This window comes from Marmota monax, unplaced genomic scaffold (assembly GCF_021218885.2).
Source record: "Marmota monax isolate L192 unplaced genomic scaffold, Marmota_monax_Labrador192_F-V1.1 WCK01_AAM20220418_F8-fsc00103, whole genome shotgun sequence".
Classification (NCBI taxonomy): domain Eukaryota; kingdom Metazoa; phylum Chordata; class Mammalia; order Rodentia; family Sciuridae; genus Marmota; species Marmota monax.
The window spans coordinates 6,819,733-6,847,249 of NW_026694286.1; the positions used below are offsets into that span (position 1 = coordinate 6,819,733).

Consider the following 27,517-nt stretch of genomic DNA (forward strand, 5'->3'; position numbering starts at 1 on the left):
TATTAGTGTCCCTCAAAAGTTCCTGTGTGAGACAGTGCAAGTTATGAGAGCCTTAACCTAATTAGTGCATTGAACCCCTGGTAGGGATTAACTGGGTGGTAATGTAGGCAGTAGGGTGTGGTTGGAGGAGGAAGGTCTCTAGGGACTGCCATTGGGGTTTCTTATTCTGTCCTGGTGAGGGGAGCTCTCTCTCTGCTTCCAAGGTGTCCTGTCCTGAGCTGCTTCCCTACTCCACACTCTTCTGCAGTGATGTTCTCAACCCTGATGAGTTGTTCAAAAATCAACTCAAATAGGCTATTGGTGGCTTCCCTTATCTTTGGTCTGTGTATCTTGCTCAAGCAGTTGGTTACTAAATGCAGCTGTCCCCAAAAAGAGATCATCTCCTCTCAGCTGCATCCTGGGTAATGATCAGGAAAAACAGTTTGGCAGTTTCTTAATAAAATCAAACACACACCCATCACAGAACCCAGCAAATCTCACTCCTAGCTATTTATCCTAGAGAAATAAGAACTTAGGCTCACACAAAAGCCTGTACATGAATGTTTAGATGGCTGTCTTCATAATCACCCCAAACTGAAACAAATTCAAAAGTCCCTAAACTGTTGAATTGTGGGGAGCTACTCTGAATGATTCACACCTTCCATCCTGGAGCGGAAAGACTTTGACCGGTCACTACATCTTGTAGTGATGTGGACATTGCTCCGGTCCAGGAAGTTTGAGGGCGTGTCTTCAGACACAGGCGTGTAGCCCCATGGGTTGAGCTACATTCACCTATTCCTTTGTAATATTAACCCTTTGCCCTGTTTGGGATAGAATGTTCCATGGAAATGATTCTTTGTGTGTCCCCTTCTCTTGCTCAGCCTTTGGGTGTGGCCTTCCTAGATGTCAGTCAATCTGCTGACAGCAGACATCATGAAGCTAGACTCCACCTCCTGAAACCTGACCTCTTGCCTCATTTGAATGGCTTCTCCTTAGTAAAAGGGTTCAGCTCGTGCTCCCTCTCTCTCCCTCTCTCTCTCTCTCTCTCTCTCTCTCTCTCTCTCTCTCTCTCTTTCTGTGGACCCTTAAGGTCTGAGGAGCCGTCACAGGACCCCGAAGAAAAAGGTATCTCTGTCTCTTGTGTGGTTATTTCGTGCAGCCCAGTTCCCCTGGAGTGACCCTGAGTGTTTTAGTTGTGAGGAACATGACATTGAATGGATAAACAAATTGTGATGCATTCATACAATGACTAGTAGGCAGCAATAAAAAAGAACAAATTACTGATGGTAACATCTTGGATGAATCGAAAGGCATTATTCTGAGTGAAAGAACCCAGTCTCAAAAATTTACATGCTGTTTTCCTTTATAAGATGTCTGTTCAAAACTATCATAATGAAGAATAAATCATATTTGCCAGGGATTAGGCAGGGGACAGGAGTGTGGCTACCATGGCCTAGGGTGGAGGAGTTTAGGCAATAACAACTTTCTCAATGTACACTGAAATTCAAAGAACTGTAAGCCAAAAGGAAAGTTCATCTCATGGTAGGTCAACTGAAAAACAAAGGTGAGGAGGACTATAGCTTTCAAAAATGTTAATTTTATAAAAGACCTAGGAAGGCTGTGGAAATGTCCAAATAAAAGAGCCTGAAGAGACATGACTAATGCAATACACAAAACCCACAGTGAAGGGGAAGAAATGACAGAATATCCTATGTATTAATAGATAGAAAAATATCCCTGAAGTTTCAGTTCTAACCTTTCTCAAAACCTGGAAAATGTTGATTAGTGCTCTTGAGTTCTATTCCTATTATCTTTATATATATATATATATATTTTTTTCGTTGTAGATGAACACAATATCTTATTTAATTTTTATGTGGTGTTGAGGATCAAACCCAGGGCCTCGAATGTGCTAAGTGAGCGCTCTACCGCTGAGCCACAAGCCCAGCCCCCTATTATCTTTTTCTACAGTAATTAATTGATTCAATTAAGTGTCCGTGTTTACAAATAATATGTCCTGTTACATAAAAGGCAATGTATTTGTGGACATAAGACAGGAGAAATTCCTCTTTTCCTTTAAGACCATTGAATATTGGTGCCAAACCATTTATCCACTCTTCTTTAATACTATTTACTGTCATAAACATATGATAAAATTTTGATATCTCTTAGGAGTTAGTTTTCTAAATAATTGTTTGAGATTATTTTTCTAGTCCCATAGATAAGTGACTTATTGGATGCACCACATAATAGCAAGCCTTATGAACATTTTTTCAAACTGTCTCACTATTGAGAGATCATTGTTTTGCAACTTGGAAAACTCTTCTTCCCAAAACATTTTGTACATGGAAACAAATAACAGCAAATCCCAATGCTAACTGGCTTACTTACCAAAAGGAATTTATTGACTCACTGATCATAGATGTATCAGGACTCTACCTTCATGCCTCTGTGGTGGCTTGGGCCTACCTTATTTCTCTTAGCAATTTTGTCCTCAGACTGCATTCTACCATGGTGGCAAATGTCTGCCACTGCAATCAGAGCTGCTGTGTTTCTTCAATCATATCCCAAGGGTGGGGGCATTATATCTAAATCAAAACATTAACCGAAGTCTTGAATCTCAGTGACTGTACACCTTAGAGCATGTATTATCCCCGAACCAACCACAGCCACTACACACTGAAGAAGAGAAATAAAACACAATATTAGGGAGGGCGCCATCATATCTGCAGTGACAATTCTTTCACTTACTTGACACTTCCTTTACTTAATACAATCAGCTACCATCTATTTGATCCATACCTTGTGCTGCCTCTTTGCATCCTTTTGGCCATTCCAAACAACAGGGAACTGAGTTATCCTTCCAGGTTACCTTAGTTAATGGGAGTGTATGGAAACAGTAATGGAGGTCAGGGTGACAGCAAACGCTTCAGCAGTTAAGCAGGAAGGCTTCTTGGAGGAAGGACATCAGGGCACAGCAGCTCTGGGGATTCCAAGGCCAATCTCACGGGGAGCCTGGGAAGCGAGGGTCCTTGGCTTTTTTTGGTGTGGTTTCTTTTCTTAGGTGCTTAGTCCCAACACCCTGGGAGAGTCTGTTTTCTACCACATCGCTGACTGCACAGGGCCACCACAGGGCAGTGCTACCCTGAGTGTCGTGTCTGCTTGAAGGAAGGTCCCACTTCCCAACCTGAGGCTGGGGCAGAACTCACAACATATGCCCAGGAAAGCCCTCCCTAGCAGCTGTCAGTCCAGGAGGACCTTGGAGGCGGTCCCTCAAAGCAAGGAGAGTGGCAGGCGCCTTCTAAGGAGCCCTGTCCTTCTGGGCAGCAGTCCCATTACCCTGGCTGAGGCCCATTTCCCACGAGAAAGCCCAGCATCCAGGGCCGCGTCCACTCGGTCCCACGGCCACGAGGGGCAGCCGCAGGCCTCACACCTAGGAAGTTGGGGACAGGTGAGGAGGCTAGTTAGTTGCTGACCCACCCTAGCTCACCAGCTGAGGTGACAGCGCGGCTAGCGGGGCGCCAAGGGCCCCGCCCTCAGCACGCTGAGGTTGACGCGGAAGCGAAGTGGAGCCGTCGCCAGGGAGACGGGGGCGGGGCCTATGCCAGGGCGGGAACTTGGAGCCGCGGTCGCGCACAGCTCCACGTGGGAGGAGCCCGGAAGTAGCGCCCTGGAGGCGGGACTGCAGGTCCGGGTCTGGCGGGTCCGGCTCCCGGGATCCAGGAGCGGAGAAGGTGAGCTGGCCAGGAGCGGCCCAGGTCTAGGCGCCCACACGAGGGTGGGACCCGGGAGGACGCTGCCGCCGCCTTGGAGCCTCGGTCCGGGCTGCCTGTGCCCTGGAGCCGCCCGGGCGGTCCCCACAGCGCCCACCGCCCGAGCCCGCTGTCCCCGTTCTCACCTGAGGGCTCTCCTCAGCGGAGCTGCTGTTCGCAGCTGGGTGGGGTTTGACTTGCAGGGTCCTGGTCAGGATGCGGGGGCCTCAGCAGAGTGGCCTGCGCCGCGGACCTCAGAGGAGAAGAGGTGGCCTGACCCGCAGGCCCCCTGGAGAGTGGGAGGGCGACTGAGGAGCCCAGTGTGACCTGGGGAGCAGGAGGCCGGTTTAAAAGAGAGACCCGCCCAGGTATTTCAGGTCTCACTGACTCTGTGTCCTTTTGTTTTCCTGTCGCACCTGTGAATTTTGTTTTAAGTCCTCGCTTTAAAAACCCTTTCCTGATTCCTTCTGTGTACCTGACCCATCATTTTAAATCATGTTCCAAGGTCACTTTTTGGTTTATGTGTGGTTCTGGGGATTGAACCCAGGTCCTTGAGCCTGTTAGGCAAGTGACCTACCTGAGCTACACCCTCAGAGACCCCTGTAATTTTTTCCCCCTTGGCCACAAGGTCTAATTGCCAAGGCTGACTTCAAAGGTTCCTCTTCCTCAGCCTCCCTGGTGGCTGGCATGACAGGCATGCACCTGGGACTGTCACACTCTAGCCTGTGATGGGAACTCATGTGCATCTGTCCAGGGCTGAGCATGGTTATGCAGAGCTGTGCTCCAGGCTCCCTGCAGGGCTGTGGAGGCTTCTGCTGCCCAGCAGCCCTGGTGCCATGGCCAGTGCTCCTCCCAGCCGAGGGCAGGCAGCTGCCCATTGCTGTAGGCTGACCTTATTTTCTTCTTTTTGTACATGTAACTTTATCTGGAGTATGTTGGATTGTTTTTCAATTATGAAACTAACAGGTCCTCTAGAACCTTCAAACAATTAGTACAATTCCTAAAGAGTAAGTGAGCATGCGCAGAAATTGGGCTAATGTTTTGGGAAGAATGATGTTAGATGATATTTTCATGGCTTGAGTATATCATCCAACATGAAGTTACATTTTATTACTTACAAAATAATAAAATAATGAAGCAATACCATGGACTGAGCCAAAATATATCCTCAGGATCTTAGGCATACTGTAATAAATCTGCATCACTTTGGGTCATTCCCCTCATATTTCCTTTGAGATATTTTCTATGTGAGGCTTAAGAAGAACAGAATATTCTATAAAGAAAACCTTGTGATCTGTGCAGTATAAAATTGAATGGGTTCATTCAGAAATCAGAAATTCTATTGAAAGGTATTTGCCTGAGCCAAATAAAACCTATTTCTAGGCGTCCTGGTGAAGACAAGCTTTTATCTTTATATGTCTCATTGTCTGTGGGTTTGTTGTTGTTGTTGTTAGAATGAAATTCATAAGTTGGCAAACCATTTTATCAGATGTGTAACTAGATGCCATTGAAATTATCCACTTTTAAATGGTAGACATTTTGTATATGAACACTGCCTGTCTGCACCTTTTTTAAAAATAGGTCTGGGCTCAGGAGCCCAAATACCAATGGTTATCTGGAACATATTCTTCAGTTTGGCCTATCCGCCAATATGCCCTGAGGTCATCTGTTCTATCATCTTCATTACCCCTGCTCCCTCACTAGCTTTCATAGAACCCACATGCTGTCTATGAGTCAGGGTCACCAATCCCACAACATTTCGTTTGAGTATCCAAAGTCCCACGTTTCACTTCGCCATGCCTGACATAGGCAGTAATATTTATCAGGAAATGTGAAATTTTCAAAGATCCAATTCTATGTGCTCCTTTCTCAAAGGGCATTAGGCAGGGATATAGCATACATAAATATTAAGTAAAGACCATAGTTTTAAAAAGTCATAGATACTTTTTATTTTGGAGGAGGTATGATTTAATAGGGAATTCCAACAGCTACGTAATAGTGAAATGGTAAGTCTTCCATCCATTTTATTTTATTGTTTCTGATGATTTTTATGAGTAAGGATAATATACTTCCTTGTTCCAATGCAGATGTTGCCCACTTCTGTGAATGGATGCACGGTGTCACCTGCTACTTGGATGTCTGCATGTTGTGCTTGACACTAATATCGTACTTGGTAGGTGGCAGAAAGTCAATACTGAAGTTAAGCTCTTGTGTTCTAGCAGCTGTGCTGAAGATCCTTGGTGTGCCACCTTCTGCAATCCATGTTGCTCTCTTCATGTTCCTTATTGACTTCCTGGTGATGAGCATCATGGTCTCCTGGTCTTTGAGAATGGCCAAGCATTGCTCTGTGAATGTGGAAGACAGTCATGTGGAAGGCTCCAGGGAGGAGGGATCATTGATCATGTACTCTAATCCATGTGCCTCTTTAATGACCTGTTTTTCTTCTTGGGTTTTAAGGGAGACAGTGCCCTCAAACACTTCTGTGCAGCTGGGAATGCAGGCTTCTGCTTCACCTTGAAGGAAGCATTAATGATTCCTTTCCAGAAGACATGAGAAGAGAGAAGTGAGCCTCTGGTATCATGCAGATTCCTTGCATTGCCCATGGGCTAGAAGAGAGAAGAGTTGCTTCATGAGATTTGATCCCCTTTTTCCTGAAAAGTTCCACACACAGGTGAGTTCCCAGCATGTTTAGACATCATTTCAGACATCTTTGTTGACAGAAATGAATCACACCCCCTGATGATGTGGAAGAGCTATAGATGGGTTTGCTATGAATTTTCTATTTCATTTCTCAGGGCCTGAGTCAAGCCAGCCATTGTGCTGTCAGCGCATGAGCTGCTGGTCAAATGTGAGGAAGTGGTCTTGCTTTATGAAAGCACCACCCTGATTCAGTGAGCCAGAGGCAGCCTGCAGTCCCTCAGTTTTCCTGTAAAGGCAGATTGCTGTGGATGGCCTCTGGCCTCGTCATGCAGCCCTGCTCAGAGTAGGGGATTGAGGGTCCAGGCAGATCCCTAGTTCCTTTTGACCTTTATTGCCATTGGGCTGCCCCAGGGTCCTTGGACTCTACCTGGTCTTCTGGCCTAGGTCAGGGGATGTGAGGTTTGGAATCCCTCTCTGTGGCAGGATCCCAGGCCCCCCAGCCATTTGAGGGCAGGCACAGCCTTCCCTAATTGTGTTAGAGGGGGAGACTTCTCCCACCCATCCTCATCCATGCTCATCCCACATTTTGTAGCTTGACACCTGAGGACCTTTATTCATTGACTTAGTGGTTAGTGATGATGGTTGCTAAGACTAAGTATCTCTTTCAAAGTCACATCACTTGCATGGTTGGGCTAGAGCATGGATCTTCGTAATTGATTTCATGGGACTCTCTCATGGAAACTGTGACTGCCTCCTAAACACACACTCTACATTTGGAGTGTCAAAATTCTTGGCACTGCCTCCTTGGCAAGTGTATCTTGTCTTCTACTTGGGAATTTCACAAATATTTTCGTTTGGTTTGTGGAGGTCATGCAGAAGGGATTTCATTTGAAATAGCCCAAACAAGAAATACCAGTTGTCTTTTTCACACATGGATGTGTGTAATGAACATCCCTTTCTGTGTGTTTGCATGAGTTGTTCCTTTGAATTTGTTGAAGAATGGTTAGCTGGGGAGCAAGGTAACGAGAGATGGATATCAATGGTTGTCAAGTATTCTGAAGTGAAGAATGTATTGAGGATGTGAAGGCTTTTCTAGCCAGTTCCTATGGCTCAGTCAGGGATCAGTCAGAGGATTCTGTCTGTTAGACTCTTTGGAACAGATGTCAAAGTGGCCTGGTCTTACCCTGTCCAGGACTGAATGCTGAGCTTGAGTGGGAGCTTCTTGTCATTTCAAGCATTTCCATGAGTCTGTCCTCTGTTCTCTTGTATCCAAGTGGTTTCTAACAGGAAAGCAGAACAAAAATTGAAAGTATGGTGATTGATTATTTATACCAATGTTATTTCAATCAACTTTGTATAATACGAAATTAACTTTCTGCTAGTAAGATTTCATATGTGAGGAAATAATGAAAATATTGGGGTTAGGGGATGAGAATATGCAAATCAAACATTTTTGAGCACCAAGACCCGTTTTTTGTTTTTGTTTTTTTAACTTAAATAATGAAGTGCCAGAAGACCACACCTGCCATTCAACCTCAACAACCTCCAGGTCCAGCCTCCAGGTGGCCCGTTTCACCAGGGTGTGTGGGACCACACTGTCCTGGGATGAGAGAGCAGTACCCACGAATGTTGGTACAGAGTAGATATTGCTAGAGACAGTGGGGAGGTAGTGGCACATGAGGAAGGGAAGAGCTCTCAGGATGGGAAGAGGGGGCCGCTTCGAGACTCGTTGGGCATGGCACGAGGCTGCTGGGTGTGGTGTTGGCCTGGGCCCACTGAGTGGGGCAGATCCATGCTCTGTGTCCCTCTACCCTCCTCTGTAGCCTGTGCTGGCAGCAGATCAGGGAATTGGGGTCAGAAGTGCTCCCAGTAACACAGGCACCAGCCCCCAGTGTGTGCCTAGCCCTTTCCCTACCTGGCCTGGCTTGGCGCTTGTTTTGACACAGGGCTGAGACCCTACAGTCTCTGATGAGTGTGTCTGGGGTCCAGATCCAACCTGCATGGCCAACATGCTCAGACCTTCAGCTGGGTCCTAGGCTGCTGCAACCAAACCCTGTCAATTGGGTGGCCCACAACAGAGGAAGTGTCTTCCGTTGAGCTCCAGAGGCTCAACACAGTAGGTGTTGGGCTGTCCCAGTGCCACAACACCTCCCAGGTTTCAAGGGGACTGTCCCCCCAACTCTGTCAGCCCTTGCCCACTCTCCTACTGCTGTCCATGATCTGTGGTTCCCATATGGGCATCCCGACCTGGCTCCAACCTCACATAGGCTGTATCCCCAAGTCTCCCTGGTCTCTGGGTCCAGACTCCCCTCTTCCTACAAGAATATAAGATATTAGATTTGGGCCCAGTTGATGCTGTGTTCCATCATGTGAGCTCTTAGCTTCATCACTGTACAAAGACTCTTTTTCCACGTAAGTGCGCACGACTTTTGGGTGGCTAAGAATTTTCAGGGGACACTTTTCTAATGAGTACACTTTCCTTTCTTCAGATCTCTCCCCACTGAGCCTTCTTCTCATCCTTGTCCTAGTTCCTTTATGGCAAGTTCCCTCCTTATGGCTGAGAGGACCTAGTGACCCCTGGATTCACACATTGTCTTTAATCACCAACACACTGCAGAATTCTCCATGGGACTGCGGTGTTTTGCATTGGAACCCACCCCCTGACCTCTAAAAGTGGTCTAGACAATTGGGTTGACTCCCTCCCTCCTGAACCTCTTTGATGCCCTTTAAAGTAAGTTATTCTTTTGGATTCCTTCCACAAGTAGGCAAGTCCTTGGATCCCCTGCTAGAAAGTCTTCCAGCCTGAAGGTCAGATGTGTCCAGATGTTGAGTTGAAGGATATCATCCTAGAAGCCCTCATCCTGGCTGCAGCGTTTCCTCCCCTCAATGCAAAGCAAGAAAGTGCAGTTGGCTCTGTACCCATTCTTCTGCATCCATGGTCCTCACCAGCTGGAAATCCAAACTATCAGGAAAGGAGTTGTGTCTCTCTGGACAGATACTTCTCTCCTCATTGTTTCCTGGATCTTACAGTGTTACAGAGAATGACACTGCCCTTTCATTGTATTAGGTGTCAGAAGTCATCTAGAGATAATGGAAGTGCTACAGGAAGAAGATATACAGCGTTTAGATGCAAATACTCTGGCATTTTTGTAAGAGACTTGAACCTGTGTGGACTGGTGTTTTGGGCAGACTTTGAACAAATCTCCCTTGAATTTCTTGTAACGTTTCTGGTTTCTGGACTTGGGAGTGTTCAGTGTGAGTCAGCCTCATGGGGATGTGATAGGAGGGCAGTCGGAGCTGTTGTGCAGAACCTCAGTGATGGCTTGTAAGGCCACATGCAACACTGCAAGCAGGAGCCGAGAAGGGAGCCCTCTCCCCATGTGTTCAGCTTAACTCTTGTCTTATCCAAAATCATGACTTGTGAAATGTTGCAGAAATGGACTCATGCCAAGAAGTTGGGATGTTCTGGGGAGCATGGGCTGTCATTCTATTTTGTCTCTGCATTATGATGTGTTAGCGGGTGGGAACTTGAAGATGTGCTTAGGCCATGGATTCTCCTTCCCTGGGAAAGGGCTTCTCAAAGCAGCCCTTGTCCCTGTTTCACCTGCTTCCCCAGGAGGACACAACAAGAACGTTCTTACAAGTTGGCCCCCAGTCTTGGTCTTCCAGCCTCCCAAGTTTGAGAAATAACATCTGTGCTATGAATTACCCAGTGTCTTGTATTCTGCCATCACAACACAAACTATGCTAAGATGAGTCAATCAGCAGTCTCCCAAGTGTTTACATTCTGGTAATTGACACCAAACATCCATTTTGTAATTAAACCATTTTGGAGTACACAGTTGAGTGGCATTAACCATGTTCATGTTGGTGTATAGGTGTCGCCACCCTGCATCTCCAGAACTCACGTGAACATACTCTTGCCATCAGTGCTGAATTCTAGTGCCCTTGAGGCCCAGGAAAAGAACATTGTACTTTATCTTTTTATGAACCTGATAATTGAGAATCTGAGATAAGTGAAATCCTACAAAATTTGCCTTTCTCTGGACACAATCATTTTCAAGGGATGCAGTTCACCCCCACTCGTAAGCATATCTGGTCCTCTGCCAACTCTGCGGGTATTTCAAATGCACTCTCAGTGACAGTGGTGACTGTGTGCACATGAGCTGTCTGTCCAGCTCAGATCCCAGGATCTAGGGTCTTTGGTTCCACGCAGCCTATAGGTTGCCTCCTCCTCCAAGTCTCTGCAGGCCATTGGCACAAAGGCCCTGGGCCTGGTGGTTTCTTTAGGTGAGTGCAATACGTGTCCACAGTGTCCTGGGTCATGATGGACTATAAATAGAAGCAATGCCTGGATACTCCTGGGATCTCAGTGGGCTCAGCCTGTGTGCTGAGAATTGTTGTGACCTCCTAATTAATGGGCCCCCAGAATCCCAGAGAAAAGGGCAAGTCCAGAGCCAGTGGAACCTCAGTGTCTCTGAGAGAACTTTTGGGGTGGGGGGCCAGGATACATTGATGTGATGACTCTGATGCAGAGTCACGTGCTTCGAATCCAGGTAGAGGTGCTCAGGAGCAGCCTGGGCTGGCACGTGGGTTCCCCACCTCCACACCTGTGGAACATCTCGGGGCTCTGAGAAGCACAGCAGCCTGACCACGTGAGGGCATCTGCTGTCTCTGCATACAGTGATCTGGGTTTTCTTCACGTCATCAGCTCCCACCTCTCTCTACCTGACAGAGCCATCCTGGCTCCCTCTGCACTCATTACATTGAAGATGAAAACCTGGAGGGTGGGACCTCCCGTCATCCAGAAGTTCCCAAACACATTCCACTGTGTCATTTATTCCTGGAACTCAAATGGTTGGGTTGGGCCACAAGCACCCTGGCATCCTTGTATGGGAACCATGGTAGTATAATCAAGAAACAGGAAGGAGAGGGGTTGGACTGATGTGTACAGATGGCAGGGCATAGTACAGAGTGGAATGGAGAGTTCTCACCCGGGGTGATTGTTGTGATATGCAGAAATGCTCTGCTGGTGCTGGGGTGCCCGCATGGTTTCCAGGGTCTTGAAAGGCTACAGATGCCCACAGAGTGTTCTCGGATGCACATGGTGGGAGGCCCATTGCCCACTACATACCTGTGGAAGAAGTAGGAGACCCCCTTAGTGTGGAGGTGCCATCTAGAAGGCAGCCTCACTTCTCTGAAAAACTTGATTGGAAAAAAAGGGTATGGACCTGTGCCCAAAGGGCCATATATGCTCCTGGAAGTTGGTGGTGGAAATAGTTCTCCATCCATTAATCACTCCCTCACTCACTAATGTCCTTGTGTCCTTGAGAAAGGCTCTCCCTTTCCTGGTTTTCCTGAATAGAAATCCTCTTGCATCTTGAGTGAATAGGGTTATGCATTGTGCAGAGGGTGTTGGTCCACTGAGCATCTTAGAGACTGTCCTTTATGGAGCCTAATGATCCTCATTGGGGAATGAGGCCAGGGTCCTAATTGTGGTTAGTGTGAGGACACCCTGGGTTAGCAGAGGGAAAGAAGGACAAGGGAAACTCAGATGTCCCTTCATGGCCCCTGGAGTTAGAGGACTTACCCCTTTGCACCTGGGATCAGGAGACCTCATTTCCTTGAGGACACGCACACTCAGGGGTAGGTCTTGAGTGTGGGGTCCTTACTGGGGTCCAGGGCTGTTGTTAGCCACCAGGAATGACAGTGCTCTCCATGCTCAGTGGAGCCATTTTTGCCAGGAAAGAGAGCCCATGGTCACGCCTTGTCCAAAGCATCCCACGCCAGGGGCTCCCATCCCTAGCACTCCTGTCCTGAAAGGAAGCCCCTCAGAGGCAAGGTGGGTCCAACCACCTCCCATGAGTTCACTCATCACTGTGTTCCAGCAGTCACCCCAGTTAACAGTCCTGATGGGATTGGATGTGGCTCAGAATGTCACCCTCATGAGCTCTACCCTGCTCCAGCTGCAGTTCTGCAGTGGGAGAAACACAAAACCTCAAAACACATGCACATGAATGAAAAGAGCAAGAGCCAGAGCCCAAACAGGCCAGGTGTGGCAAAGACAGCTGGAGTGCCTAGGTTGGGACTCAGAATTATGTCAGTGGGGTGGCATTGCTGCTGGCACCAGCATGATAACAGAGAGTCAGCCCTGCTCATTTTTGGGAGCAGTGTGTTGGGGAAGGCAGCAGAAATTGAGAGGTAGGATTGAGTTTGGCCCTAGGAGGAGGTTGGGTAAAAGGCCAGTGTGGATTGGAGTGCCTGGGCAGATAGAGATTGGATGCCTGGGCAGATAGAGAGAGGCCAGGGCACACCCCAAAGCCTGGAGACTGCAATTGATATTCAGCGTTGTGAAACACCATCTCCCCTCCTACTCACAACTGAGAGCAAGAGGCATTGATGAGTTCAGTTGGTGTGCAGCTGCATCCAAGTTGGCTCAGCTAGGCACCTCTGTTTCCTTGTCTCAGGAGGCTAGGAGTCTAGGCTCCACTGAGGCTCGGCTGGGAGGATCAGAGTCTGAGTTCATGCCTGTGTTCCTGGTAGGATCCATGTTGGCTAGCCTCAAGTGTTTTTGTAATGAGAGGATGGGTGACTGTCATGTCTTTATCACAGGACACACTTGCTAAATGAATTTGTTTGCTCTGAGGAGGAAAGAGAGAGAGGGGAATGGTGCTGGAGACAGGGATGCAGACAGGGGTCAATGACTTGGCATAACACAGTCTTGGAGATGATATCCCATCACCTGTACCCACTTCAATTCCCATGAATCCAGAGGCTGAGCCCCCTTGAGGTGAGGGGTGAACTGGTTCTGGGCAGCAGGATGCTCTGGTACCTCGGAGTCTCTGAGACCCCAACACTAGACACACTTGGCCCTTTTGAAATCTTAAGAGAAGCCTTAGGAAGTTGTATGGCAGAGGGGAGCAGCCACTGCACCTCAGTCGCCTCCAACTTGCCATGGTGCAGAGTGGGAACTGCACCTGTAAAGGTCAGGCGAGCGTCGGAGGAAGAGACCACCAAGAGACTGTCTCATGCAACAGCAAAGGGTTTATTAGGGGTCCAGCATGCTGGGGCTCAGAGCTCACTTGAATAGAGCAAAGAGCCCTGAGAACAGCTTAAGCAGAGCTTATATACTTTCCTTGGAGAGGGCAGGGAGGGAAGTTACATTCTGCAGTTTGGCAGTTGGGGACAGCCCATTCTGGGAACAAGATTAGCAAACAGTTCTTAAGATTTCAACAGTGTTTTGTTAAGCATACAGAAAAACGGAGTGACAAGTACCTATTTTATTAACCTTTCACACCCACGATGGGACGGACATTGGCCACGTCCCTGTGTGGGACACAGGCCTGATTGAGTTGGGGTGCATTCTTTGTCTCTCCCCTTCTTGTGATTGTCCCATCTCTACGTTTGTGCTTTAGCCACCTGTGAGTCCCATCTCTGGTTTCAGAGAGAATAGAGGGTGTTATGGGCCAATAGACACAATAACCCCTAGAGATTAGATGCTACCCTGCTTTCCAGAAAAGACTGGGCACACCATGAGTTGCACAATGATGGGACCAGGGTCCAAAAGCTGCTGAGAGGGAAGGACTGGTTGTGAATGCATTTTTGAAGGCTCCAAGCTGGAACTCTAGTGGCACCAAGCAGGGAAGATGCTGGTGGGGGTATTTGGGTAGTTGTTGGTGAACACATGCGCACCTTATATGGGTAGGCATGGAGGAGAAATCAGCAGCCCATAGGGCTTTTGAAAGTGGTCTTATGTGAAAAGAGGCTCAGGTATGGGCACAGGAAATGACATCATCGCCTTGACAATGGATCAAACAGAACATGGAACCCTGGTATCCAGGCACCCACTTCACTGACCAAGCCATCCGAGCTCATTTGGTTGGAGACACTGGAGTGAGAAGGATGTTCTCCTGTGGTTGCAAACAATGCCGAGCCTCAGGCTCCCAGGAATCTCAGGGGGGCCCACTAGCCCTTTTGTGGATACACTGGGTGAGGCTTCATCTTAGACGCCAGAGCCTCTGGCGATTGTCGCAGAGGAGCTCAAGAGTAACAGTGAGTAGCACAGGGCAGGGGAGCCCAGCAGGCCCTCTAGTCTGATCCCTGATGAATGGCCCAGGACTCCTATTCTGACTGCATGCGTGCGTGTGTGTGTGTGTGTGTGTATGTTTGTACTGATGGTAACTGTCCCATTGTGCTTTGACTCTAGTGTATTGGCACAAGGCATTTTTCTGTTTGTCACCATTTCCATTTTGAACCCACCATTCTTGGTCCCAACCCAGGGTGAAAATGATCAGAACACGGAGGAGCCCTTCAGGGTACAGAGCCTTGAATCTTACAGGCAGGACCAGCTTAGGAATGAGCTCCTGCCTGACATTTGTGGGAGGAACCTACATTTCAGCAGCAACATGGGGTTAATCTCCTGGGATTTCATCCCCACCCAGCAGGTGCTGGATCTCTTGTTCCCAAGGTAAGCACCAGACCACGAAGCCCAAGTGTGTAGTCCCCTCATGCCTGGGTCTTGGGGCTGCCATGTACCTCTCAGGGACCCAAAGGTTTGTGATACCTAGTGAGATAGAGGACCACGCTCATAGTGGAATGTCAGCCCCGAGTGGGATGAGTCCTGGAGGTGCCTGCCACAGCCTTGAAAGGGGAGTGAACTCCCCCCTCTCAGGCAGAGAAACCATCCTGACTCCAGCTGATCCACAGAGGTCCGTGGAGCAGTCCCCACACACTGGGCACCACAGCTCAAAGGTATGCACTGAGCTCATTCCCAGGTGGACTCAGTGAGGCCAGATGGTCTTTCTGGTGTGATGTTGGCTTCTTGAAGAAAGTAGATCTGTGCCAGAGGCGTCTCAAAACTCGGGCCTTGGGCAAAGCACTTTTGGGTTAATAAAGACATGTTAGTTTCCATAGTGGGCCAGAGCTTCCTAGCTGGGACATAGCTGGACGGGGGCTTTGGAGACGGCAGCTCCCACAACCAGAGAGATATGTGGGAATCAGCAATTTGGGCTCATTCACTGATGAACAAGGAGAAAACACCCACTGTGTAAAGACACGTTTCCAGTCACGTTTCATAATTCAGTGAAAAATGGGGTGCAAATGACTGCCATTGTGTCCCTTTTCATGGGGGTCAGCCTGAAACCGCAGGTGCCATGAGTACATATTCTACATGTGACAGCATCCCTGACTCCATGAGGCATAACTGCACGTTATCCTCTTCAGTGAACATGGTGGACCCTGGACCAACTTCAACATGGAATGGACTTGGGGTCAAGAGGGTGCTCTCCTGTTTCCAGAATAGGGACTTGCAAGGTGATTTGAATTGGGAAGGCTGAGGAAAGACTGTTCTCCCCAATTCTGTTTCCTGCATGCAGTGTAAGGTCCGGGGCTTCAACAGTAGGAGGGGTAAGGCAGGGAGTTGTAGGTAGTCATGGTCCTCTGGGGAAGGCCCTGGGACGATGGATCCCCCCACACTACACCTCCCAGTCCTCCCCCAGGGCCACAGAGATGTGCTCTGCACTCATGGGAAAAGAGAGGTCCGTTGCTACTCAGGGGGACTCAGTGAGAGCTCACAGAGAATGAGGTAGCATTGCAGCCCACGCCAGGGGAGGAGGTGTCTCTGGAGCCCTGAGAAGAGTGGGCAGGAGGACAGACACTCCTGGAAGGTGCATTCCAGGTTGGAGAGCACGTAGCCAAGAGGAAGAAGAGTGTCAGGCCTTCCCAGAGGAGGGGAGAGCTGGTCATACCATGGATCTAGTGCTCCTTCGTTGAAGGTTCTTTGCCTCGCGACCTGTCCTGTCCCTGCCTGTACAGCCACTGTGACTTGTCTGAGGTGGACTGGTGTGTTCAGAACCAGGGAAGGTTCAGGAGTGTAGCATCAGAGGTTTGCTTTGGAGGCCGTGGCGAAGGCAAGGCCAGGGTTTTGCTGACTCCCCTCCTGCCTCCCCACAGTGCCTCACCTTCCTTCCCGGGGACCTGGGTGGACTTCTACACCGAGGCTTCCCATTAGCCTCCAGGCTCTCTGAGTCTGCAGCTGCTGCTGCCATCCATGTGGCTCCTTCTGGGTAGCTTGAACCTGCAGCAACAAGCACACCACCTGCTGGCCCAGACTGAAGATGGCAAATCAAGCCAGGCAGAGCCTGAGAGCCAGGCGGACTGGGGTGAGTGCCTAAGGGTATATGAGGAGAGGTCCGACTGTTGTCCCACTGCGGGGAGTCTGTATGCGTGGTGTTGGGCTGGAAATTAGAATAAGCCTTTGTCCACTCAGGAAGTGACCCCAGTCTGCAAAGAGGTCCTGTGTGGGCTAAGGGCCTGAGTTCTTCCTGGCAGCAGGGGTATTGTCTGTCTGTGCGAAGGTCAGGGCAAGGCAGTCATGTTGGCATCTTTTCTCCTCTAGCTACAAGCTCAGTTCCTGTCATGGCTCCTAAGCCAACACCAGAGCCAGAGCCTTCTCCCTGGGAAGGGGCAGAGCCAGAGTCCAGGACATCAGGGGTCTCCACTAGGAACTCCTCACGGCCCCAGTACAACAAGCGGGTGGGAGGCAGCTGCCTCATTCACGTCTACCTGGAAAACGAAAGGACAACAAAGTATAAGAGCATCCTGGTGAGTCTTCAAGCAGGGGAGTCTCCTGGGAGCCCACACTGGGGAAGACCGAGTCCACAGCAAACACCTTGGACTAGGCCTGTCTTCTTGAATTGGAGCTTCTGAAAGGTCAGGAAGGAGAGCAGAAAATGAGGAAGAGAGAGTTCGGTGTTAAGAGCTTGACCTGAGAGGCGGGGAGCAGCAGCATGCCAGGACTGGGTGGGAGTGGGCCTGCATGTTTTGGGGTGTGCAGGCCAGAAGTACAGGATCGAGTGCTGGGTTCAGAGGAGGTCAGAGAACTATCGAGGGTACAGGCCGTCCTCTACTGACCTTGGTATTGAGGAGGAGTATATTGAACAGTGGAGGTTGAAGCAGAGGAGTTGGCAGTCATTTTCTTGTGTGTGGGAGGTGATATGTTGCTGGTTGAAGGGAAGGGAGCCATTGTGGGATGATTAGGGTGGGTAGGTGTGGGTCACAGACAACTGGGGGCCTTGGAGGGGTCCATTAGTGTCCTAGTTTGCATGTATGTGAATAGAGAGTTAGCGGCTCTCTCTGCAGAATTTTCCTGGGTGTGGAGTATCCATCATGAGACTCTGGTGTCCAGCTACAGGGGAGCCATGTTGAACCACCTCACCTGCTGGGTCCATACCTCCTGACACCCCAGCAAGCACTGACACTCTTGAGGCCAGCAGCTTCCATGCCTATCATTAAAGAGTCCTGAGTGTGTGTTGTGCCCTGGCTGTCAGGACCAAAGCACCTAGGGATTGTTCCTGATCTGCACACAAATGCTGCTGCATCCCAGACCAGAGCAGGGATATGGAAGCTCACTGGACCATACCTCCCATCTTGATGGGACTAGAGTGTGTCTGTGCAAAGCCTGTTTGGTCCTTGTTCCCTTCTCCCTGTAGGGCATAGCAGGTTCAAGCAAACTCTTGTACCAAGATTTGGCTAGAAGCACATAGGAAGACCCCACATGATCACATGAAGGCCTCAGGTAGCAGGGTAACAAGATGGTGCCCTTGTGTTGAGAGCTCAGTTGTCTCTGATTGTCCTTGAGCACTGTCCTCTGGGTAGCTACTCCCAAATTCCCTCTCTGATGATCTTTCTCCAACCCTGCTCAGGTGACCTGCCAGGACAGGGTTCCAGTCATTATCCGCAGGGCCCTAGATGCACACTTGCTCCAGCAGGAGGATCCAGAAAACTTTGAGCTTCTGCAAATTGTCTCGAACCATCAGAGTAAGTGGAACAATCAGAGGGTAGGGAGCAGTGAGTCACAGTGGGCTCAGGATAACTGGGAGCCAAAACACAGTGTGCATTGGCCCAATGCCCAGGAAGAGTATGGTGGGACTTGTGCACGAAACAAAGTGTAATGATGGGGCATAAATCTGCAGGTTCTTCATGTTCCCCAGGGGCTGTGGACCTGCCTACCATGTGTTCAAAGAGAGGCTCCTTTGTCTTGTGTCAAAGAAGACAGACAACCACAGGGTGCCTACTTTGGCAGCCTTTCCTGACTGAGATGAGTACATGAGAAAAGCAGTTCAATGAAGAATCATTTCTGGCTTCCAATCTTTCTATTCATTGCAAACTGAGTCCACTTAGGACCAGAGGCCATTTCTAGAGAGAAGCGTGTGGTAGAATAGAACCCTTCACAGCTTGTAAACTCTTCTTGGAAAGAGAGAGAGAGAGAGAGAGAGAGAGAGAGAGAGAGAGAGAGAGAGAGAAAAGAAGAAGAAGAAGGAGGAGGAGGAGGAGGAGGAGGAGGAGGAGGAGGAGGATTAAGAGGAGGAAGAGGAGGAGGAGAAGGAGAAGAAGAAGAAGATGGCGGAGGAGGAGGAGGAAGAGGAAGAAGAGGAGGAAGAGGAGGAGGAGAAGGAGGAATAGAAAAATGAAATGAAAATGAGTTGAAGGAGGAGACAATGAACAAGGAGGTCAAGATGACTATAAGAAGAAGCATGAGGAGAAAATGAAGAAGGACAAGAACAAGAAGGAGAAACACAAGCCAAACAACTAATATAACAATAAATCAATTAAAAATGTGAATGAGAATTATACTGATGAGGAGGAAATGCAGAAGTGGGGACCTCAAGAGAAACATATTTCTCTGTATGGCACAGCCCTGCTGTGGACATCCTCCACCCACGCCTAACACACCTCCAAACCATACCCCTCAAATTAGCATAGCCCTGTATGAGTGGATGAATCCACTGGCAAGGTGGAGGCACCCACCTTCAAATGCTTTTCCCCAAACCCACCTGTGATCATTGCTGCAGTGGGGAGAAAACCTTCAACACATGATCTTTGGGGGCCAATCCAGATGCAAAGTCTAGCTGTTTCTCTTTGGCAGGTTAACGTGAACTGAGAGGTTCTGGGGTGCAAGGGGCTATTTCCTTGAAAGGTGTTCCTGTAGTGGACCTCCTGTGCACAGAGGGTCCTCAGGGAGGAATCAGTGGGGAGTCTTTTGTGGAACAGTAGCTGGATTTGCAGGCTCTCAGGTCTGTGTGTGAGACCTGAGCTGGCAGAGGCTCTCAGTTGTGGGGGATGTTGGGTAGTGTCTTCCTTGAGTGTCACCTACCATGCCTCTGCCCCTGCCTCTCCAGAGCTGAGGATCCCTGCTGATGGGAAACGTATATTATGCCCTGGATGGCAGAGTGGATTATAACTTTCTTCTTCGGGAAACAGCTGCCAGCAAGTGGTTCAAGGTCAAGCCAAAGGAGGTAAACAGCCACCTTCTTCAGTCTTTACTCCTGGTGCCACTCCACATCCTCCAAGGTGACAAGAACCTCAGGTTCTGGATGGATGTTGTAGAACGCCCATAGAGCCAACTGCCAGGCTGGGTGGGGTTCAGTTGCTAGGCTTTGCTGATGTTGTCATCCCCCACAGTTCTTGGAGCCTTCTATGGCAGTGGCATCCAGGATCCCAGCAGCTGTGAGCAGCAGCTCTGCAGTGGCTGCAGGACCATTGCCCCAGGCCACCCAAAGCAATGAGTGCTGCATGAGAAAAGTCACCAGTAGCAGCTCCTCACTGCTTCACTCCAGCGAGCAGGTGGAAGACAGCCGCTTGGTTCACGTCCTCCTAGAGGGACAGAGCCAGAGGGACACAAAGCGCATCCTGGTAAGCCCGACAGCAGGGCTGCCTCCTGGGTGTCCACACAGTGGAAGGCAGGAGACACAGCCAACCCCGGGGCAGTCAGGACCAAAATTTTCAGTGTATCTCCCTCTTCCACCCACAAAGGCAGCCTGCATCCCAGAGCACACTTGGCACGCAGGTCCCTGGCCCATTGCTCTCATCTCAGTGAGATGAGAGTGTGTCTGTGTATAGGCAGTTTGGTCCTTTGACCTGAGTGGAATGTGACTCCCCAGGGGGAGGGGAGATGGCAGGTACAGGCGGACATTTGTACCAAGATTGTTCTAGTAGCACGTTGCAAGAACCCAGGGGGTATATGGAGGCCACACTCAGGTAGCAGGATAACAAGATTGTGCCCTTGTATATATAGCTGAGATTTCTCCTGAATGTTTGACCAGAATCTTATGGGTAGCTCCTCTAAAACCCATTCTCTGATGACATTTGTCCCACCCTGATCCAGGTGACCTGTCAGGAGAGGGTGACGAGCCTCATCCGCAGGGCCTTGGACCAAAATTTGTTGCAGCATGAGGATGTGGACAACTTTGAGCTGCTGAGAATGATGTCTCTGCATGAGAGTAAGTAGGACAATCAGACAGTGGGGAGAAATGATCCACAGTGGGCTCAGGATAACTCACAGCCAAGAGAAAATGGGCCTTGGCCCCAAAATAGCCAGAGTGTGGTGGGCCTGGTGCAGGAAACCAACCGCAATGATGGGCATGTCCAATGTGGAGGTGCTCAATGAGGCCCCAGGGGGCTGCTGGACCTCCCTAAATGTGTTCTCCCCTGGACCTGGTCTGGCAATGCAAAGCTAATATCGATGAGGGGCAAGGAAGAGAGAGGCTCAATTGATCATCAGTTTGGTTTATGGCTCACTGATAAGGATGCCTTCAAATGAAGAGGAGGAGAACATGGGTCCTGATTGGATCAGCATTGCTATGGACGGAAGCAGCACAGGTCCCAATCCATAGCCAGGATATGAGAAGTCCTGCCTACTCACAAGAATGTCAGGATTGCAGCAACTGGGAACAGAACTCAGTGAAGAGGAAGTCAAGGCCAGGGGACACCTGTTTGGGTTCTTTTTGGAACAATTCCAAGTCCTCTGTGCCTGGGTTACCATCTCCTGAAGATATCAGAATGGCCAGGTTATTATTCCTTCCAGCAACTAAGAAGGGCATCTGAAGAACATAGGCCACAATGCTGAGCTGTCCACAATGCAGTGCTCTTTCCTTTCTTGTGAGCCAGACACTCCTAGCCTCCACCATCCCAGCCTGTCCACAATAGAACCCACCATCTGTCGGGCATGTAAGTGAGTTTTCTCATTTTCAAACACCACCTCATTTGGGTTGGCTCTGTCTTACACATGAGGAAGACTGAGGTGCAAGGAGCTAGCAAGGGGGCAGTGTCTGTGAATCTCAGGGACTTGGGAGGCTGCGCAGGAGGATGGGGATTTCCTAACAGCCTCAGAAACTTAGGGAGACCCTGCACCCAAGTAAAAAGGCCTGGGAATGGTCTCAGTGCTTAAGTGCCTCTGGTTTTATCCCTGGTACAAAAATAAGCCAGTCAATAAGGAATTACCAAACTGAGATTCTACGAAGGTGATTTCAGAAACACACTTTCAACCCAAGCATCAGTTGAGAGCAGCTCCAGACCAGGGGAGGTTTGTGTGTAACAGACATCAAAAGTGAGGACTACCGGGGGCCTGGAACCCACTAGGTGTGATGGCATCTATGCCTTATGGCAGGAGGGTGGCAGTGATGCTGGCCCTCTCCTAGATTTTGAAAACCTTGTTTTCATTGGGGAAGCTTTTTGGAGGGGGAATCTATTTTAGCAATCCTGGTCCAGATGAGGTGTTGACTACCACAGGTAGAAGCCTATCCAGAATGCGGTGTCTGTTATTCAGTCTTTCCTGACTGTGACAATGACAAAGAAAGGAAGTCACTTTTCTTTGGTCTTGGTTTCACTCCCGACCATTGATTGAGAACTGATTTCATCTTGGGGTTCTGAACCGAGGCTGCATCTGGGCAGAAGAGTGTGATAGATTTGAACTCCTCAGAGGACGCCCAACCATTGCCAGAGAAAGAAGGAGGAGGAGGAGGAGGAGGAGGAGAAAGAGGACATTCCTGAATGGGGAGAAGATCACACATTGAAGAGCAGGAGGAAGAAGAAGAAAAGGAAGGAGGTGAAACAGAAGGAAGGGTGGAGGGAGATACACAAGAAAAAGAACAAGAAGGAATCATGTAAGAACAAGAAAAAGACCCAGAAAGAACTACAAGAAGATGCAGGACAGAAAGAAGAGCCAGAAGTAGAACAAGAACCAGAATACAAGCACCAAGCAGACAGCTCATGATGAGAAACAATGGGAAGGAGAGCGAACCTAGAAAACTATAGAGTTCTCCAGGGATCACCCTGCTGAAGTCCTCCCATGTCCATGCCCAACACACCTCTGATGGATACCACCTCCCCTCCGCGTATTCATCCATAAGTGGATTCATCCAAGGATTCCCTGAATGCCCATGTCTGAGCATGGCTGCACTGTGGAGAAAGGCTTAAGCACAGGAGCCTTTGCCAATCCTGATGCAAAGCCTAGCAGTGTCTCTTTGGCAGATCTGACCTGCACTGAAAAGTTCCAGGGCCCAAGGTGCTGTTTCCATTGTCAGGTGCTCTTTTGGTTTAGAATCCTGTACATCATCTTCTCCAGGGAAGAATCATTGAGGGAGTCTTTGGTGGCACTGTAGCTGGATTGGAGGGCTCTCAATTCTGGTGCAGGCCCGCCCTGGTGGAGACTCTCAGGGGTTGGTGGTGTTTTGTGGTATAATCCTTGAGTGCCACCTAACAATTCTCTCCACTTCTCTCTGCAGAAATCAAGGTCCCTGACCACTCACTCATGTATCTGTCCATGAATCCGCGAATAAAATATCATTTCATCGTGAGGAAACTCCCCCAGGTCAAGGGAAAGGAGGTAAACTCCTACATTATTCAAGCTGTACTTGTGCTGCCATTCCACTTCCACCTGGGGAAATAAGAAGCTTCATCACCTAGACATATGTGCTAGAAGCCCATAGAGCCAACTGACAGGCTGGGTGGCTTTCTGTTTCTGGGCTTAGCTGATGTTCCATCCCCCACAGTTCTCAGAATCAACCTGCAAGTCCTCCAGGCCGCTTTCCCACAAGCTGGTGGGAGACACCTGCTTAATTCGTGTCCACTTAGAAACACAAAGTCCAAAGATGGCCAAGACTGTCCTGGTAAGCCTGGGAGCAGGGGTGTCCCCTGGTGCTTCCACCTGGGTGGGGAACAGACACTGGCCCAAGACCATGGACTACTCATGCCCTCTTGAATTTGGAGCTTCTGGATGATCAGGAGGATAGACGGGAATCAAGAAGGGAGAGGTCAGTGTGAAGGGCCGGAGCTGAGATGAGGGAGAGCAGCAGCTTGTCCACCACCATGTCTGAGGGAGTCTGTGTGTCGGGTGGAAGCATGCAGTCTGGAAGGGCAGGGGCAGGTATGGGTGACAGATGAGACTAGGACAGGACCTAGGCTGCAGGTTCCCCTGTATGGGATGCTGGCGTCCATGGAGGAGGACAGCAGTATGAGGTTCTGCATGTTCCTTGAACAAGGAGCTGACAGGGTCTGTCTGCAGAGTCGATATGGATGTAGAGCAAGCACACTAAATGTCCAGGTAACCTGCAGGACAGGAGCCCTTTCCAATGACCACCCTTGCCGGATGAGGTGTCCTCCTACACCCCAGCCAGCACTGAGCCTCTGGAGGCCAGGAGCTCTCGTGGCTATCTTTCAGCACTCCTGTGTGTGGTCATGTTCCTGGGTCTATTTTGGGCCCTGGCAATCCAGACCAAAGCCTCTAGGTTTTGTGCCGGGGCTACCCCAAATGCCGCCTGCATCCTCAGGCAGACCTGGGATCTTGGAGGCCACTGTCCCATTCCTCCCAACTTGTGGGATGAGATTCCATGTGTATACAGGTAGTGGGGTCCTTTCACCTCGAGTGGAGTGCGGCTCCACAAAGAGCAATGGCAGGTCCAGGCAGTCCTATGTACAAGGATTGGCCAGTAGCTTATGGGAAGAGCCCACGCGATGAGCAGGAGGCCAGCCTCAGGTGGTAGGGTCATGGATGTTGCCTTTGTATTTAGAGTTGAGGTGCCTCCATAATGCCTCTGCCCACTGTCCTTGAGTAGTCACTTCAAGGCCCATTTCCTGAAGGCCTGTCTCCCATGCTGCTCCAGGTGACCTGCCATGATAGGGCTCCTGTCGTCATCCGCAGGGCCCTCGAGCTACACTTGCTTACTCAGGTCCTGTCCTAGTCTCAGGAATATGAGCTGGGCCAAATCATCTCTCACCGTCAGAGTAAGTGGGACAATCAGATGGCAGGGAGCAAGGGTCAGGATGTGGACTCAGGTCAACTCTTAGCACCAAAGAGTAGTCTCTGACCCCCAAGAACACTCCAACAGGGTGTGTTGGGGCTCGTGCACAAAGCCAACTGCACTTCTGCAGGTGTAAGGTCTCGAGGTTCTATGGTATACCCCAGTGGCTATTGCGGCCCCCCACCAGGTGCCCTCCTCTGGACATGAACAGGCATCCAAAGCTGACATCATTGAGGAGTGAGGAGGAAAGCCTCTTCCCAGGAGCCGTATGGCTCCGTGGTCTGGGATAGGAGTGGTTTCAGAGGGACATGGGAATGCATGGGCTAAAGATGGAACTGGCACTTTTGTGGACTGTACAATTGAAAGCCTTCTTTGTGACCAGAAAACCACTGCCTGGGCAGAGTAGTGCCAGGATTCTAGCAAGCAGTAACTGGATGAAATTGGAAAGAAAATACAGGCTGGGAGACAGCCTGAATCATCTGTTTTTGGATAAATTCCATGGTCTTCCGCACCTGAGTCCACTTGCCAAGGAGTGATCACCATAGCCAGGTTAAGAACCCTAACTAAAGTCACATGAGGGCTTCCTGAGCACGTCGGCCACAAAGCTCATCTGATAATAATGCCAGAGCTTTTTGGTTGGTTGGTTGGTTGGTTTTTGTGAGCCAAACACCACAGCAGCCATGATCCCAGCCTATGTACGCTGAAGACCACCATCCCTATGAGTTCTAGGATCAATTTTCTCCTATCTTAACGTACTGTTAGGTCAGTAGAGCCTTTGGAAGAGGAAGTCTGTCTGAGGCCTTGGTAGCCTAAGAAATTCATAGCAGAGATCCCCGCATCCAACCCAGAAGGGATGGAGAACAGGCTGTAGGTTAGAGGAGGGTGGCAGGAAACAGGTGTCAGAGGAAGGAGAAGCTGGCTGTTGTATTCCCCCACTCGGGGTCATGGCACCACTGGACCATACACCATGTTGGAGGGAAGCATTCCCTTTGCTGGTCTTTGGAACCATTGTTCTTAGTAGGGCAGCATTTGGGATGTGGCCTCCATTCTCAGAGGCTGGTCCACATGGAGGCGGGCTCCACCAACACAGAAGCATGGCTCTAATGTGGTATCTGTGCTGGTCAGCCTGTCCTCACTGTGGCCATACTTGAGGAAAATAACTCAGAAGAGGAAGCCTAGGCCTTTTCTCCGGGTTTCATAGCTTTCTCTTCGGTTGTGCCCTGAGGGTCTCCATAACGCTCTAGTGTGTGGCAGTGGAGAGCTCCTCAGCCCTTGCCAAACAGGCATAGAATGGGAGAGAGAATGAGGCTGGGAGAGAGGAAGAAGAGGGAAAGACAGAGAGGAGAAGGAGGACCTCTACTTGGAGGATGAGGATTCAGTGGAGCCAACAGGGCCAAGGTACTATTGCCCAGGGCGCAACCCTGTTTAGGTCTTCCTCCAACCTTACCCAACCTTTCTTCCAGTCCCTCCTACCTCCCAGTAGTATGTTCATCTTGAATGAGAATTTCATGATGACATCAGAGCACTCACCATCGAATGCTTCCCTCCAAAACCACCTATGAAGATGGCCCATGTGGGGTCTGAATCTTTGGCACAGGAGCCTTTTGTGGGAGATTTCAGATGCAAACCCTAGTGGTGTGCTTTGGCAGATGCAAGAGGACCTGGGATGTTCTGGAGTCCAAAGCCTTTGGTAGGAACAGACATTAGGTCTGTTGAAGTGCTCTGCCTAGTTTTTCCTCAGGGAGGACTGTGGAGGCTGTCTTTGTTGGTATTGGTGCTGAATTGGAGAGCTCTCAAGTGTGTGGCTCAGGTCATTTCTGGCACAGGCTCTCAGATGTTGGGGTGTCCTAGGGAGCACCTCCTGAGTGCCACCTTCTTTTTGTACACCCCTCTTTCCCCAGAGCTGAGGATTCCAGCGCAGGCCAATGTATTTTATGCAAAGAACCCTCACACAAAATCCAACTTTGTGCTGAGGAAAAGGAGCCTCTCCCAAAAGAATGATGAATGGATCCAGCCTCAACCTCCCTCTCGTCCTACAAAGAAGGCTCCAGCCCTCCTGAGGATGCTTGCAAAACCATTCTACTGCTGTGTGCCTGGGCCGGGCTGAGGCAGCCCAGGAATATTTACATTGATTACTATTTGCTTCAAAGTTTGAACCTATAGTTTGCCATTGTCCTTGACCTTGTTTAGTAAGACAGTTGTTACTCTATCCTGTATTTGCTGATTCCATTAATATATTATTATTTTAAAATATATATATTTTTTTGTTACCTGATCTACTCTGATGATTTGAGTATATTAATGTAGCAGTGATTCCTAAAGGACACATCCAAACCAACAGGAAGGAATGTTTCATTCTATCAGCAAGAACTTTAGTTTTTAGGAGTATGGCAGATGGCATTATCTGAGTCAGTTTTCCAATGGGGGCAATGAAGTATTGGCTATCATGATACAAAAACAAACAAAGACACACAAACACACACTAGATCACACACACACACACACACACACACTAGAGCATACACACACACACACTAGAGCACACACACACACACATACTAGAGCACACACACTCACTGAGAGATAGATAGACAGATGGAGTTGGTCTCTCCTGAAATACTTTGGAGACGTGGTTCTGATTTCTCCCATTTTAGAGTATTTTCAATTGCATAAGGTGTCCTGCAAATGAATCCCATGTCTGAAGAAGACATGCATGTGTACTTACATGCCACTTTTCACATAACCAGAAGGTCATGTCATGTAATATTTTTCTTGCAGCTGTGTTTTGACTGTGAACCATCCCATGAGGTCAGCTGTAGAATTTTCCACTGGTAGCATCACAATGGGGATCCACTCTTTGGATTTGGGGATATTTCTGATTTTCTTGATTCAGATTGCAATGATTGATATATATATACATATGGTTTTTGATCAAAATTGTGCATTTGATGATAATGAATGCCATGCATCTAGGAATCTGTAGACTCTAGACAATGAATGAATGTCTACTGTTGCCTGGACTGGTCTGCAAAGTCCTGTAGCATTTGAGCATGTGTGAGGGCTTTATAG

The 27,517-nt window shown here is 49.2% G+C and overlaps 1 protein-coding gene across 11 annotated transcripts; it reads left to right on the plus strand.

The window, feature by feature from the left end:
• Positions 1-3,587: 3,587 nt before the first annotated feature.
• On the plus strand, positions 3,588-26,703 carry LOC124108920 (ral guanine nucleotide dissociation stimulator-like). Of its 11 annotated transcripts, none has more exons than XM_058586464.1 (12): positions 3,588-3,713; positions 3,935-4,099; positions 5,819-6,402; positions 14,651-14,838; positions 16,323-16,531; positions 16,768-16,973; positions 18,074-18,188; positions 19,550-19,666; positions 19,833-20,063; positions 20,536-20,650; positions 22,934-23,034; positions 23,201-24,304. In XM_058586464.1, the coding sequence occupies exons 8-12, from the start codon at positions 19,568-19,570 to the stop codon at positions 23,426-23,428; spliced, it is 774 nt and encodes a 257-aa protein (XP_058442447.1). In that variant the 5' UTR covers positions 3,588-3,713; positions 3,935-4,099; positions 5,819-6,402; positions 14,651-14,838; positions 16,323-16,531; positions 16,768-16,973; positions 18,074-18,188; positions 19,550-19,567; the 3' UTR covers positions 23,429-24,304. The 11 variants fall into 11 exon arrangements, 10 of the variants coding, with proteins under 10 accessions (XP_058442447.1, XP_058442446.1, XP_046323413.1 ...); XM_058586463.1 differs by adding an exon at positions 10,250-10,661 and having other exon boundaries at positions 3,646-4,099; XM_046467457.2 differs by adding an exon at positions 26,350-26,703 and having other exon boundaries at positions 3,647-4,099; positions 23,201-23,317.
• Positions 26,704-27,517: the final 814 nt, after the last annotated feature.

What these genes read in the sequence shown, in the direction of transcription:
- LOC124108920 (XM_058586464.1), top strand. Translation starts at nt 19,568, where the DNA reads ATGGGAAACGTATATTATGCCCTGGATGGCAGAGTGGATTATAACTTT. An exon ending in GGGACACAAAGCGCATCCTG is followed by an intron (nt 20,064 to 20,535) that starts GTAAGCCCGACA and finishes ACCCTGATCCAG; the next exon opens with GTGACCTGTCAGGAGAGGGT. An exon ending in CCCAGGTCAAGGGAAAGGAG is followed by an intron (nt 23,035 to 23,200) that starts GTAAACTCCTAC and finishes CATCCCCCACAG; the next exon opens with TTCTCAGAATCAACCTGCAA.